Here is a 16,111-nt window from a genome sequence, read left to right on the forward strand (position 1 = left end):
GCCAATACCTTGCCTCGGTTTCTTAGAAACGTGACATTATAAAAGAGTAACCAAGCGGCCCTTGAACCCGTGTCAGGTTTCTGTGTGTGTGTGTTACCTGTTGGCCATGGTAGAAGACGGCTAAAAGGAACATTGCCATGAAGAGCAGAGATGTTTCCTTGGTTCCCAGGAAGCTTTTGCTATAACCAGGGTAAGGAGAAAGAGAGGCTCATGAGGCTTGTGACACATTTAGAGAGTTCAGAAAGCAGGCAAATATGCGCCAAACGTGTGTCATAACCCTGATCATATAATCGCTGTGGTTTTTAAACACTTATTAGGTCTAATATGAAAACAGTTCTGTTTATTAGACGGTAACTCACTATGGATTAAGGGTTTGGTTATGAATCAGCGTTTGAGGTTTAATTCTTGTTATTCGTTTATGGGCGGTTTCCCAGACCAGGATTAGAGGACCAGGCTTAGGTAAAAACATAAAAAAACGTGTTTTTTGTAAACACAAGTAAAAACATAACTTGTGTGCATATTGAGACACTGATAAAGAGCTGCAGAAAAAAATCTAACCACTCCAAAATTCTTTTTCAGTTTTTCTGAATTACATATATAATACATAAAATATATATTTTTTGCTTCATTCTGTGAACTAGTGACGTTTCTCCCTAATTCCAAAAAACTGGTCAAAACAACAAAAAAGATGCAGATTTTGAACACTGCAAATAAAAAAGTTCACATTCACGAACTAGGGCTGTCACGATTATGAAATTTGATTGACGATTAATTGTCTAATAAATCATTGTGTTTATGGCGATTAATTGTCTGTTTTAGGGCTTTGTCGATTATGACGATTATTTGTCTGTTTTTGAGCTTTGACATTTAATTCTCATTCATTTTTGATTCAGTGATTGAAACGACCATATTGTTCTGAATACAAGACTATGTTTTTTTCTTGGAAATACATTGGAAAAAATTGGGTCATCATATATTTAAGGTTTAGGCTTTTACCTGTCACAACCACCAAATACTTGTAAATGAAGTAAATTGATCAGGTGTGAATTGAAGCCACCATTAAAATACTATCAGTCATAGAAAAGCTTCTAGTCTGTTTTTTTCTCACTTGCGAGACTACAGTAAAATTTTACTTGTGTGTTAATGAAATTTTGGTAGACTGGTTTTCACACTGAGATTTGCTTAAATAATATTAAATTGTACTGCAGGTAATTTGTATATGTTTTAGTTTTTTTTTAAGTGATTGTGTTGTGGTGGTTCATTTTACAAGTATTACCATGCTTTAGTAACAATACATACACTACAATATGCAATATGCAGATGCACTACAGCTCCCCCTAGTGTCTTCTATAGAGATGTGCGATAATTGCGATGATCCGAAATCATCGCGATGAGGTCAAACAATCTCGATGAGATGATTATTTAATAATCGTGACAGCCCTATCACGAACATGTTTTTACATCTAGATCAGTTCAAAATGAATTTATGTATGATTTTTGTTTACTTTCATGCGTCTTTGCATTCATGCAGTCTTTCACATTGCTGTTTGTTTCATACATTTGTTTTTAGTCTGGTCCTAGGCTTACAGTAATCCCTGTCCGAAAAAACGCTGTTTTAGTCTGGTTTAGGATTATTGTATTTGGCTGAAGGTGAGTGTGGATGTACCTCTGATTGAGCGTGAACGTGTCATAGCGGATGAATAACGGTGTGTAGAACGCCTCAGTCAGCACTGCGTAGATGGCGATCATGATCAAAAGAATGGCCAGTTTCAGAACTGAGTTTAGTCTCAGGAACACTGCGCAGGTCACCATCGCCAACACTCCGGTAAACACGAAATACTGTCAAGAAACAACCAAACAACAATAAACATTCATCACTCAAACAACAGTAAAAGAACTTCTATAAATTAAAATATAGAATATACTGTATATTATACATTATAAATATTATAAAAATTAAAACCTACAGTGTTGGTTAAAACCTACTTTTATTGACACCCTTGGTAAATATGAACAAAGGCTGTAAAAAATCTGCATTGTTTCTCAATTTGATCTTTTATTTAAAAAATCTACAAAGTTCCAACATTTCATTGAAGGAAAACAATTTGAAGTAGGGGGAAAGTTTTTCTTCCATACATGTTGGCCACAATTATTGGCACCCTTGTATTTAATTCACCCCGCAACTTCAATTTATAAGAAAAACAGCCTAGAGGGTTTTCTTTTCAGTCTGATGAGGTTTGAGAATACATTGAGAGTCATCCGAGTCCATTCCTCCATAAAGAATTTCTCCAGATCCTTCAAATGTTGGTCCTCTCTCTTCTTCAGTTCATCCCACTCATTTTCTATAGGGTTCAGGTCAGATGGCAGGATCTTGATTTTGTGTTCAGTGACACATTTTGACCCATATTGATTTGGATGTTTGTTTTGAACCAATGTGCTGGTGGAAGATCTAACCACGACCCATTATAATATTTCTATAAGAGTGTGACGAGTCACCCCTTGCACAATCAGCGTCGCCATGGAGACGGAGGAAATCAGAGCGGCACACCTGCCGCCCATCAGCGCCTCATGCCAAATGGCTATAAAAGCCGCTGGCAATCGCAGGAAGGTGAGCAACGTCTCCAGAGCACAGAGATCACACTCAAGCTTTGTTCTTGTGGTACTTTTTTTCCAGACTCGGACGATTGAGCGAACGACCGGAAGGAATGCCCATCCCGCCCCGCTACTCGCAGCAACTGGACAGGCCGGCCCAACGACTCATACCCTCCTCGGCTCTGGAGAGTAACGGATCCGATGATAGGATTGACCCGGCTCCCCAACCCTGTATTTCCTTCGTCTCCTCCGGGAGGCTATCAATAAACTTAACCTCCGGGGTCATACTCTTTACCTACTGTGTATGTGTCGTTGCTCTGCCTGTCACACTGGTGGAGAATGCGGGCATAACGACGACCCCGTGTACGTACCCCGGACATTTAGTTTCCGTTTATTATTTTTTTTTTTGTTTGTTTGTTTGTTTTGTTTGTATTTTTTCCCCCTGTTTTGTCACGCAGGACGCCCATTGCTCTCTCTCTCTCTCTCTCTACTGGTGTAAGCTACGATGGAGGATATCGTCAGGCGCCTAGCAGAAGTAGTGGTCCGCCAACAGCGATTCTCGGAACAGCTGGCCCAACGCCAGGAGACAGACCGACCAAGTCGTGGGATTGCTGAGAGGAAAGCGCGGCTGCCCGAGTGCCACTGCCAGATGCCCGATCTACAGCCCATCAACTGATGACCAAACTCACGGCCCAGGATGATATCGAAGCCTACCTCCACACCTTCGAGGTTATCGCTACTCGGGAAGCCTGGGACAAAGCAGAGTGGGCGAAGATCCTGGCCCCCTTCCTGACTGGTGAGGCCCAAAGGGCATATGTAGCACTACAGCCGCGGCCAGTGAGGATTACGACGCCCTAAAAAGGGAAATCCTGGCCCGCCTCGGCCTCTCCCCCATCAGCGCGGCTCAGCAATTTCATCAATGGTCGTACAAACAAGTGCCGGTGCGGGCCCAAGCAGCCAAACTGTCCCGGCTAGGACAATTATGGCTGCTAGCGGGAGAACCTTCGGCCTCTCAGGTGGCCGAACGGGTGGTGGTCGACCGGCTACTAAGAGCTCTTCCCCGGCGTTGCCGAACGACGGTAGGCATGAAAGGTCCCACCACCCTCCGCGAGGTCGTGGAGGCGGTGGAACTGGCAGAGGCCTCGGCAGCCCGAGATACAGGAGAGAGAGCTTGGGCGCCGCCCCGGAGGGTAAACCCGGCTTGGCGACCACAGGAGGGCACTTCGAGGCCAGTACCCAGACCCGCAGCGGCCACACCACCGGACGAACCGATGCCCACCGAGCCCTCATCCCACGGACCCCCCGCTTGGCTGGCGGGTTGTGCGGTACACCAGGCTGTCCCGTCTGGGGCGCCCCGACGGACAGTCCGTGTGGAGGGACGGCCAGTAACCGCCACATTGGACTCCGGGAGTTCCGTCACGCTGGTCCAGCCCGGGGTTGTGCAGCCCCGCGCCGGGGGGAGGTCCTCCATCCCGATCACCTGCGTCCACGGGGACACCCGGAACGTGCCGGCTCGCCAGGTAACGGTGGCCGCCGGCCCGGGGTCGTGGACGCTGGAGATCGGGATCGTGGACGACCTACCGGTGCCAATGTTATTAGGGCGCGACTGGCCCGGGTTCGACCAGCTGCTGGCTAGCACCGTGCGACCCGCCAGCCGAGAACTTCGAGGGCGGAAGGCGCGGTCCCGGAAGGAACGGAGGCCCCGACCCGTCCTCCTCGCGACGGAGAGTGAGAAAGAGGGTGAGTCCCGAGACACTAACCTGTTTGCCACCTTGTTTCAACAGATAACTAGTGGCGGCTCGTTCGGACGGGAGCAGCGGGAGGATACCCGACTGCGGAATTGCTGGACCCAGGTTAGGGTCATCGACGGGGAGGACCGTCAACCCACCCCACATCCCCTGCCCCACTTCGTGATAAAACGCGGGCTGTTGTACTGTGCGGCCACGAGGCGGGGGGAGGAGAAGCTTCTGCTGGTGGTCCCCGCGACCAAGACCGCGACGATCATGGAGCTGGCCCATACCCACCCTATGGCGGGGCACTTGGCTGCAGCAAACACCATCCAACGGATTCGCGACCGGTTCCACTGGCCAGGCCTCGAGGGAGAGGTGAAACGGTTCTGCCAAGGCTGCCCTACCTGCCAGCTGACGTCACCCCAACGTCCTCCCCCCAGCCCCCTCATCCCTCTACCGGTAATCGAAGTGCCCTTCGAACGCATCGGGATGGACCTGGTGGGGCCGCTACCGAAGTCTGCCCGGGGCCATGAATACATCTTGGTGATCCTGGACTATGCTACACGGTATCCGGAAGCCCTGCCCCTGCGGAAGGCCACGTCCAAAGCCATCGCCAAAGAACTCTTCCTGATGTTTAGCCGCGTAGGCATACCCAGGGAGGTGCTGACTGACCAGGGTACCCCGTTCATGTCTCGGCTGATGGCGGACCTCTGCCACCTACTTCAGGTGAGACAGCTGCGGACATCCGTCTACCACCCCCAAACCGATGGACTGGTTGAGAGGTTCAATCAGACCCTGAAGAGGATGCTCCGTCGAGTGGTGGCAGAGGACGGGCGCGACTGGGACCTTCTACTGCCCTACGTGCTCTTCGGTGTTCGAGAAGTGCCCCAGGCGTCTACCGGTTTCACCCCGTTTGAGCTCCTCTTCGGCCGGCAGCCTCGAGGGCTGCTGGATGTGGCCCGGGATGCCTGGGAACAACAACCAGCCCCACACCGCAGCCTGATCGAGCACGTCCAACAGATGCGAGATCGCATAGATCGGGTGATGCCGATAGTGAAGGAACACCTCGTCGAGGCCCAGCGTGCCCAAAAATGGTGGTATGACCGGCCCGCCCAACCGAGGGAATTCCAGCCTGGAGATCGAGTGTTGGTCCTGACCCCCACAGCCACCTCTAAATTCCTGGCCTCCTGGAAAGGACCCTACACCGTTGTGGAGAAGGTAGGGCCAGTCAACTACCGGGTCCGTCAGCCGGGACGGAGACGGGAGGAGCAGCTGTACCACGTCAACTTGTTAAAGAAATGGGTCGCCACCCCAGCCCAGATGGCCGCGTTCGCCCTGGATAACCCGCCAGTGATCCAGATGGGAGAACAGCTGTCCCCTCTCCAGAAAAAAGATCTCCACTCCCTGGTCAGTCAGTTCCAGGACGTCTTTTCCCCAAAGCCCGGGCAGACTCGGGTGATTCAACACGAGGTCCGAACACCACCTGGAGTCGTGGTGAGACAGCGGCCCTACCGGGTGCCAGAGGCTCGTCGGCTGGCTATAGAGGAGGAGATCACCAGAATGCAAGAGTTGGGGGTAATAGAGCCCTCCCGCAGCCCCTGGTCCAGTCCCATTGTAATGGTCCCGAAACCAGACGGCACTCTCCGGTTTTGTAATGACTTTCGGCGACTCAATGAGGTGTCCAGCTTCGACAGTTACCCAATGCCCCGAGTGGATGAGCTCCTGGACCGGCTGGGGAAAGCCCGCTTCATCTCCACCCTCGATCTAACAAAGGGATATTGGCAGGTGCCCCTTTCTCCAAATTCCCGGGAGAAAACCGCATTTAGCACCCCCTCTGGACACTGGCAGTACACCGTGCTGCCATTCGGATTGCATGGGGCACCTGCCACGTTTCAACGGATGATGGACGTCTTGCTGCGGCCCCATCAAGCCTATGCAGCCGCATATATAGATGATCTAGTCATCCACTCGGGGTCCTGGGACGACCATCTGGACAGACTGCGAAGAGTGCTGTCGGACCTTCGGAAGGCAGGCTTGACGGCCAACCCCAAAAAGTGCCACCTCGGACTGGCCGAAGCCCAGTACCTGGGGTATCGGGTGGGGGGAGGCCTTATCCAACCCCAGACGAAAAAGGTGGAGGCCGTCCGGGACGCTCCCCGACCCAACAACAAATCCCAGGTACGCGCCTTCCTGGGGCTAGCGGGGTACTATCGGTGTTTTATCCCCAACTTTTCGTCCATAGCCAGCTCCCTGACCGACCTGACCAGGAAGGGGCAGCCGGAGGAGGTGAAGTGGACCCCGGAAACGGAGCGATCATTTCAGGCCCTGAAGAAGACACTGTCGTCCGCACCTGTACTGCATGCGCCCGATTTCGGCTGCCCCTTCATCCTCCAGACCGACGCCTCGGACACCGGCCTGGGAGCGGTGCTATCGCAGACACCCAACGGAGTGGAGCATCCGGTGGTGTACATTAGCCGGAAACTCACACCCGCGGAAAGCCGGTACGCCACCGTGGAGAGGGAGGCCCTGGCTATAAAGTGGGCAGTCCTGGAGCTGCGATATTATCTTCTGGGACGGAGCTTCTCGTTAGTGACTGACCATGCCCCGCTCCAGTGGATGGCGAAAGCCAAAAATACCAATGCCCGAGTCACACGATGGTTCCTAGCTCTCCAGGACTACCACTTCACAGTGATACACCGGGCCGGGGCCTCCCACGGCAACGCTGACGGTCTGTCGAGGATGTGGTCAGGATGGACAACTCGGTCAGGTAACTATCCCCCCTCCCACCCAAGGTCTCTCCCCGGAGGTCCACAGGACGTCTCAGAGGAATAGGTCGACGCTTTGGGGGGGGGAGTGTGACGAGTCACCCCTTGCACAATCAGCGTCGCCATGGAGACGGAGGAAATCAGAGCGGCACACCTGCCGCCCATCAGCGCCTTGTGCCAAACGGCTATAAAAGCCGCTGGCAATCGCAGGAAGGTGAGCAACGTCTCCAGAGCACAGAGATCACACTCAAGCTTTGTTCTTGTGGTTTTTTTCCAGACTCGGACGATTGAGCGAACGACCGGAAGGAACGCCCATCCCGCCCCGCTACTCGCAGCAACTGGACAGGCCGGCCCAACGACTCATACCCTCCTCGGCTCTGGAGAGTAACGGATCCGATGATAGGATTGACCCGGCTCCCCAACCCTGTATTTCCTTCGTCTCCTCCAGGAGGCTATCAATAAACTTACCCTCCGGGGTCATACTCTTTACCTACTGTGTACGTGTCGTTGCTCTGCCTGTCACAAAGAGCAAGTCAGGTTTTGATTTTTATATCTGCTGGTATTTGATATAATACACGATGCCATGTATCTGATCAAGGTGTCCAGAACCTCTGGTATAAAAGTAGGTCCACAACAATGAAGATCTGGTGGTATATTTAACTGTGGACATGGGGCATTTTTTATCCCTGTTGTGCCCCAAACCTATCTTGTGTTATTGCTGCCAAAAAAAACATTTTTCATTTCACATGGCCATAGACCCCAGTCCTGGTTGAATTCAGTTCATGAACTTAATGAACTTAAGCAGTATGGCAGATTAATATGGTGGAGTTTATTTTTACATGAGAGCAGATTTGTTTCTTGAACAATGTCCCAAACAACTTGTGGTGATGGAGGTGCAGTTTTCCTTTTTTTATTTTATTTTTCTGACACTAAAATTCAACTAATTTCTGCAATTCTCCATCTGTGCTCTTTGAAAAGTCTTTGGCCACTCAAAATATTCTCTTTACTGTGCATTAAGACAATATAGACACACATTCTCTTTCAGGCAGATTTGCGACATCTCCAGTCCATTAAAACTTCTTAATTATTGCCCTGATGTTGGAAATGGGAATTTTTATTGTTTCAACCATTTCCTAATAAACCCACTTTCTTTTTTGTGTAGCTCGACAATCTTTTACTGCACATGAGAATTATTTTCTTTGGTTTTACCCATTGTGATGATGAATGATTAAGGGGGTTTGGGCTTCGTGTTACTTAATATTATTCTCCTGTGAAACAAGAAGTCATGAGTGGACAACATCATGTTTCTAGTCACCTTGGTGTGCATAGAAAATTTAAATATGAATGGGAATATACTTGGGAGATATTTTACTCATAAGAATTTCTAGGGGTGCCAATAATTGTGGCCAGGGTGTATTACAGAAAACCTTTTTTTTCACAATGTGATATTCCCCCCACTTCAAATTGTTTTACTTGAATGAAATGTTGGAATTTTGTAGATTTTTAAAATAAAAGATCAAAACGAGATACAATGCAGATTTATTTTTACAGCCTTCTTTGCTCATATTAACCAAGGGTGCCAATAATAGTGGAGGGCACTGTATATACAGTAAATGTGTTTGTTTTGTGCCCAGGAACAGAATGTCCCTTAAGCCTTGTATGTTGTTTATGTATTTTGTTACCCAGCCAATGTTTGCAGGTCAAATGGACCCTCAATAAATGTAAAAAGGCATACAAATTATGTAAAAACACTATATTATTCACTTTATCCCAGTAACAAGCAACAGAGACAGTGTATATTGCGCATATCATTTTTAAATCACATTTATGAAAAAAGGTGCTATTCATTTTTTTGTAAAAAAATGCACTAAAATCTACGACTTGCCTGAACAAAGTCAACCTAATAAGGTGAGAAACAATTCTTTTTTATTTTACTGTCCACTGAGAACAGGTCACACAGACCCAAACACCCCACAAGGGTTGAGCAACTTCTGTGAACAACACAAAATGTGCTCATTCAGTGTTAAAAATGTAAAAATATACAAAATAATTTAAAGGCATCTCCCGGTCCACAAACTGTCCCAACACAGAAGATTTTCATTAACAGCTAAAGTTTTTGTGATAATAGGGCAGATGTCAACAATCGTTAAGATTGGTCAGTTATCTTTTCAGGGCTTTGTGAAGGGTCTATCAATCTTTTTGACAGGCTGACACTGGCAAAAAGACATAAATATGTTTGTGTGGGAGGAAGGGAATGAAAGTACCTCCGGGTAGAAGCAGATATCCGGGATTGAAGCTGATGCATTAAACGTCTGGTTCCTGAACGAGTAAGATTTATCAAAATCACACCAAAGCTACAATAAGAGAGAAAGAGAGGGCAAATGTTAGACAATAGATTACACATGAGAATTCAGCTTTATGAAGGACAGTAAAACTTTTCAAGAACTTTCAAAATATAGGTTGGTATGAGTCTTGGATTCGAGATCATTTTTAATATTTTAATATAACGTATACTATTTTGCTTACTATATTGATCATGGCTGCCAGGAAGTTGATGAGGATGGAGAGGAAGATGACGACGTTTCGTGCAGCGTACGTTTCGTTCACCCAGCAACAAGCTTTCCGCAAAACCAATGGCAAACACTTATAGTCTTCTGCCGTCGTCACGACAACGAGGCAACAGTGCAGCAAGATGAGGACAGAGAACTGTATCACCATCGTGACCATCCTACAAAAAGATACAGATCATATACGATAACGCTTGAATCAAGTCATGCGGGCATATGCTGTATGGTGCCCGTGGTAACTACGAATAAAAGTTTGTTGTATTCCATGCGAAAAATAACAGCACACATTGCACACTTTTTCCATAAATGAATCCCCCACAATGAATTCTTAAAATAAACCAATACTGATACGTGTCTCAAGGTCAATGTTGAACGTGTGTATCTGAATGCGAATGGTGTACCTTGCAGAGGGCAGTAAGTTTTGTATTCCGGTGATGAAGATGAGAACGATAAAGGCACACACCAGATTAGACTTAAACACCTCGTCTCTCATCTGGGAATACTGAAAACGAAACACACAGAGAAAAGTCAGACAGGGCAGGTGGCATACATCTGTTTCAGACTAATCTTACAAGTTAGTCGTCTAAGCATCTAAAAAGTCAGTTGCATAAAGCTTTGAAGATTGTACAATGTCATTTTGTCTGTGTTTCTAAAGACGGCTTGTTTACCGCGGCAGGCGTCCTCCGACATCTTAGTCAGACTAATTGTTAGACACAGACTTGAATTAATTGCTATGTTTATGCAACTGGCCTCAGATATTCTTCATCACATGCCAATCACGCTATTGAAGCAATATTGTATAAGAGAGACAGACAGACAAACTTCTAAGCTCTCTAACTGCAAGGGTTAGTTAGAAGATGTGTGATGTCAGGGCTGGAGGCAATGAACTCAAGCACAAAGCCAAGCAAGGGTCATCTCACGAGCACAAATGAGGTGAGAGGGAGTGAAATAAAATAGCATTTGTATGTTCACAGAAATGATAACATGCATGAACGTTGAACATGAGTAATCTGAAGGTCTTTTAAAGGTCAAATACCCGTTTCCGCATGTTCATACTGTCAGCTAAACTGGAGTTCATGAGGGATGCCGATTAAAACCAATTCATTTAGAGATCAATCCAATCAGGTGTGAATTCACTCATTCACATTTGAGTCATTACGCTAAGTGTTGAATTGAAATCTTAATTGAATTGCCGACCGGATTAAAGCCCAAGACGGAGCGAATCCATTTTGTCTGAGGAGTAATGAAAATAAATTCAGCTAAATCTTTTTGGTTTCTGGATAGTCCAAGCTGGTTTAGATGATCGATCAAGAGGAAAACATCTGGTAGGTGAAGCTGTTGACCATCTTGGACCAGCAACCCCAAAACCAAGTTTTGTTTTTCCACCAATATTTATCGAACCGCTGTATGCGTCGTCCATCTGTGTTCCAGGAAGTATCGATCGCTATTGCCGGCACATAATGCCCTTTAGTTTACTCATGACAACAACACTCTCCCCGCTTCTCCTGCACCTCCAAAACAAAAGAAGAACTCAAATGTGCGAGCGACACAGCAGAGAAGAGAGAGGCGGGACACAGGGTGGCTTGAAGAGAGGAGCAGGCTACCTTGTGCTCCAGCAGTGCTTCTCTAAAGGTGAGAGAGAAGGGGGAGATATGTTCTCGTCGGAGCTTGTCCCCGCTGCGCAGGGCGATGGTGCTCTGCATGCGAGCGTTAATTTCCTGCGAGCCGGCGCGCACATGCAGGGCTTGAGCCAGGTGGTTGGGGAGCAGGTTAATAGAGTGACGTGTGAGCGCAGCCAGAGTCTACAGAGGAAAGCACATGCAGCGCCCATGAGTCCGAGAGCGAGACTGTGCGTTTGTGCGTGTGTGTATCTGTTCATCCAAACGACATGAGCGTACGTGAATAGAAGAAAGTACAGAAAATGGATTGCGCGCACAAATAAACAAACAAACACAAATGCATGTTTACTGTAAATGTAAAATATACAGTGAGGGTGGTTGTCCTCAGTGAACACTTTCAATACAGATTCTATATGGATATCAAAACATGCATTATTTTATGATTCATTAACGGTACAGTTCACCAAAAAATGAAAATTCTGTCATCATTTACTCACTCTCTTGTCATTTCAAACCTTTATGACTTACTTTCTATTGAGGAACACAAAAGAAGATAGTTTGAAGAATATTGGTAACCAAACAGCATTAGACCCCATTGAGTTACACTGTCATGGCCATCGACCACTGTGACATTTCTCAAAATATCTTCTTTTGTGTTCCACAGACGAAATAAAGCCATACAGGTTTTGAACAACATGATGGTGAATAAATGCTAACAGAATTTTTTTAGTTTTGGGTGAACTGTGCCTTTAACACAGCCGTAAATACATAATGTGATATAAGTATCCAGAAAAAATGACTTATTTGCATAAAGCTGAGCTCTTAACTTTTCGATGCTCTCACCGCTTGCTCCGCTCTGCTGTTAATCCCACAATCACAAATGTGTCCCCAAACAAAACTAAATAAAAAAACACCCACACGCCCACTAGCACATTACATGATTATGTTTTGCGCTGCAGATGCTCTGGACTGTAAATAACAGGCTTTTCTTGCAGCATAAAGCTCAGGCCATTTTTGGATTGGATGTAAAAAATCAGCACTCCCATTAAAAAGTCAAAAACTTCTGTCGCATTAAACCCTGGAAAGCTTTTCGTATCAGCTTTTTTAAGTATCACAAGTATGAGGCTAAGCTCTCCCTGCTGGAACATCCAGCCAAAACTAACTGCTCCTGGAGTTGTGGGTTGTGTTGTATTCATATTTAACAGTAAAAATGTCAGGGGCAGAGATGAAATAGCACACATTTCTCATGAAAGCGTGACTACAACAAAGTATCACATATACAGGATCTGACACACATGTTTGACTTTGTTTTGACTGTTGAGTTTGTCTTTAAAAGCGTAATATCTCAGAGCTCATTTAAGCCTTGAGCTGGATTCCCGTGGCCGTCTGGAGGAACATGACCTCTCATGTAAAAACACAATACACACAAACACATAGAGAAAGAGTGCTACACCTCCAAATATTTTTATATACTTATGCAAAGTATACTTGGACACTTAGGGCATGATGGTTACTGCATTAGATAATAAAATATCAATCCAAATGGAATTTATTTGAAATATGAAAAAAGCTAAGAAAAATATATACTTATATATCATAATGAGGGGGAAAAAGTATCTGGACACTGATTGTCAAGCCTGTGGTACATGTCCATAGAAAAGTGACTTTTAAAGGGATAGTTCACCGTCATCATTTACTCACCCTCATGTCAAGTTTTTCTTTCTTCTGCAGAACACACAAGAAGATATTCTGAAGTACATTGATAACCAAACAACATCGGCCCCCATTGATTTCCATTGTATGAACACAAAACCTCCGAGACATTTCTCAAAATATCTTCTTTTGTGTCCCACTGAAGAAAGAGTCATGTACACGTTTTGAATGACATGAGAGTGAAATAAATGATGACAGAATTAGTTTTTAGGTCCCTTTAAACATAAGAAAGCAAAAATGTGTGTGCAAACGCCACCTGATGTGGAAAGATACGAAATACTTCTTGGTGCCCCAGTTTAAGGACATCTCATTTATCAGAACTTGGCATTGTTCAAACATGTATCAGTAATTTTAGACGTGTATTCTGTACACTACATTGCGCGTGCATCTATGTATTTGGTAAGAAGGTATGGCACTGCACTGAATGTTTTGCTAAGTAAATGCGTCCTGTATTTCGTCATATGGGTGGAGTTTAAGTCGTTTACTTCTGTTGTTGACCCTGAAGTCTGATGGAGTGAAGTCACAGGTCAAGGATACTGTGATGAAAGAGGAGAGATGGGTGTCTTTTCTGCCTTGAGTAGTTCTGCTTTATCGTTGTGGGACTTTAGCCAAGAGCTGCTTGTGATAATATACGGTTTGTAGCTGCATGTGTGTGTGTTGTCCTAAAATGGACCCTTAGTGAAATTTACATCATGAACACACTAATGTAGTAGAAACTAAAAATATTTTCTGATATTTATTCCTTTTCTTTCATACGGTCTGCTTTCCTGTAGCTCAGTGGTTAGAGCATGCCGCTAGCAACGCCAATGTCATGGGTTCGATCCCAGGGATTGCGCGTACTTAGAAACAAATGTGTAGTATAATGCAATGCAAGTCGCTTTGTATAAAAGCCTCTGCCAAATGCGTAAATGTAAATCTAGATGTTTGTTTGTTTGGTATGACATTAAAGACTTCCCGTGGATTTCTTCTAATCCAGATTCCTTCTGGATTAAAAACTAATCCAGACTCTGTTACCCTACTGCTTGTCTCATTAAATTGGTTGCCGGTACGATTTGAAATTATTTATAGGACTCTAACTTTTGTTTATATGGCTCTTCATAATCTAGCCCCTAGGTATTTGTCTACTTTGGTATCAGTTTATACTCCCACAAGATCTCTGAGGTCTGAAAATCAACACCTCCTGTGTGTTCCTAGGACAAAGTACAAACACAGGGGAGCCTTTTCTCAAGCAGGTCCAAAACTGTGGTATGATCTTCCTCTCATCATTAGATCTGTCAACTCATTACCAGTCTTCAAATCTATGTTGAAAGCACATCTTTTACAAACAAATGAAGAGTTGTTGTGATGCAGGTTAGCTTACTCAAATTGTGTACACGCTGTTATGTTTTCTGTTGTTGTTTATTTGTTGAAACTGTTTGTGTATGTCATTTTTTTGAGATCTTGTGAAGCACTTTGGGCAACCTGGTGTTGTATTAAACTGTGCTATATAAAAATAATAATAATAATAATAAATAAAGCTTTACACACTCACTAACTAAAACTACAAAATACATTTACAGTATTCACATAATCACTAAAACACACACGCACACACACGCTCTCTCTCTCTCTCTCTCTCTCTCTCTCTCTCTCTCTCTCTCTCTCTTTCTCTCTCTTTCTCTCTCAAACACACTCACTCATTCACTATAACACACATTCATTAAACACACACATTGACTAACTCGCACTCATTAAAACACTTTCACACACTAGAAACACTCACCAACACACAGTCAATGAAACACACATTCACTCACACACACTGGCTGCAATGCGTCACTGAGGACAAAAGCGGGGAGGCAGAGAAGAGAGGGAGAGGATGTGAGATGAAGGAGAAGAAAAGAACAGAGGGAAAAAGAAGGAAAGAGAGCGCGAGAGAGGAGGCATAAACAGAGCGTGAAGGAGAAAAATAATCCGGTTGCTGCCTTCCAGACATTCTTGTTGTCATGGAGACCGCTCCTATAATCTTACATACTGTACACTCATGATCATGTCAGCATACTTGTGTTTGAACAAATCTAGAATACCTCCGACACACACACACGCGTCTGGTAAAGCTGAAAGCTTGTGCTCTCAGCTGATGTGTAATTGGCTGGTCGCTGTGCTAGTCATAGAGTGAGAGCTCTTTGATGTGATAAAATGACTGCATGACAAAGGCAACAAAAGCGGCGCATTAATCAAAGACAACATTCCCTTATGTTAACCACGTCACCATAGCAACAGCCTGGAAACTCGGCCCACACCAAGAGAGAGAGCATCATAATCAGCAGCCCATGCCACAAAAACATACAGAACATTGTGCCTTTCAACCTTTCGACTAAGAGCACCGTCCCAACGCTACAGCTTTGAGAACCCTCTAGAACGCTGTCTCTGCCTTGTTTCCTTAATATCAGTCTAGAACGATGTCCAGGGGCGGACTTACCATTAGGCAAATGTAGGCAATTGCCTGGGGCCCCGAGCTACCAGGGGCCCCCAAAAGGAAGGGGTGGACTTAACCAATAAGCCATGTCAGCAGTCACGTAGAGCCCCAAGTAATCATCAAAATTGTCTGCATATCCCTGTTAACGTTTTATGTTATTACATCTGTACGAAGGCACTCCCCCCCAATATAGATTAGAGTGGACCATTCCATTAGCACCGTATATGCGCGAGACCAGTTCGACACCAGCTAGAGAAAGTTAATGCAGCGGCTGAATTAGTAGAACTGCCCAAAGCGAGGGTGTCATTGTGTGGTACATTAGCTCCAAAACGATGTAAAAATCGCAGGGAAATAAAACAACAAAGAACGCAGCTACACCAGCGGAGAGGAAAAAAGACGATTTACAAAAGATTGTTGGCAAAGTCTCTGCTTTTCCCCTACACAAACTCCACCGCTGCCCCTACAGCAGCAGCGCTTCTCTCTCCCGCCAGACACAGCACTCTCCCGGCCACGAGCAATGATAATTTGCCGGTGAGTATTTCTCCATGAACACCGACAACAGTTATAATGACTGACGACCAAAACATCTGTCAAACAAAGAGGGAGAGGGCCAGTTCAAAGGTAGAAAGGTTGTTTGACTCCGCTGCGCAGACCGATGGGCACATAA

The 16,111-nt window shown here is 45.7% G+C and overlaps 1 protein-coding gene across 2 annotated transcripts in view; it reads right to left on the reverse strand.

Annotated features, from left to right (window-relative positions):
- Window positions 1-16,111, reverse strand: part of adcy8 (adenylate cyclase 8 (brain)) — a 55,232-nt gene that overhangs the window by 9,844 nt on the left and 29,277 nt on the right. Inside the window, exons 8-13 of one of the 2 annotated variants that reach the window (XM_057333441.1) lie at window positions 11,259-11,456; window positions 10,056-10,156; window positions 9,614-9,815; window positions 9,352-9,441; window positions 1,667-1,839; window positions 98-179 (exon numbers count right to left, since the gene is read on the reverse strand). In XM_057333441.1, coding sequence (XP_057189424.1) covers window positions 98-179; window positions 1,667-1,839; window positions 9,352-9,441; window positions 9,614-9,815; window positions 10,056-10,156; window positions 11,259-11,456 — 846 coding nt within the window. The remainder of the gene's footprint in view (window positions 1-97; window positions 180-1,666; window positions 1,840-9,351; window positions 9,442-9,613; window positions 9,816-10,055; window positions 10,157-11,258; window positions 11,457-16,111) is intronic. The other variant, XM_057333442.1, reaches the window with a different exon arrangement.

This window comes from Triplophysa rosa, linkage group LG5, assembly GCF_024868665.1.
Source record: "Triplophysa rosa linkage group LG5, Trosa_1v2, whole genome shotgun sequence".
Lineage (NCBI taxonomy): Eukaryota > Metazoa > Chordata > Actinopteri > Cypriniformes > Nemacheilidae > Triplophysa > Triplophysa rosa.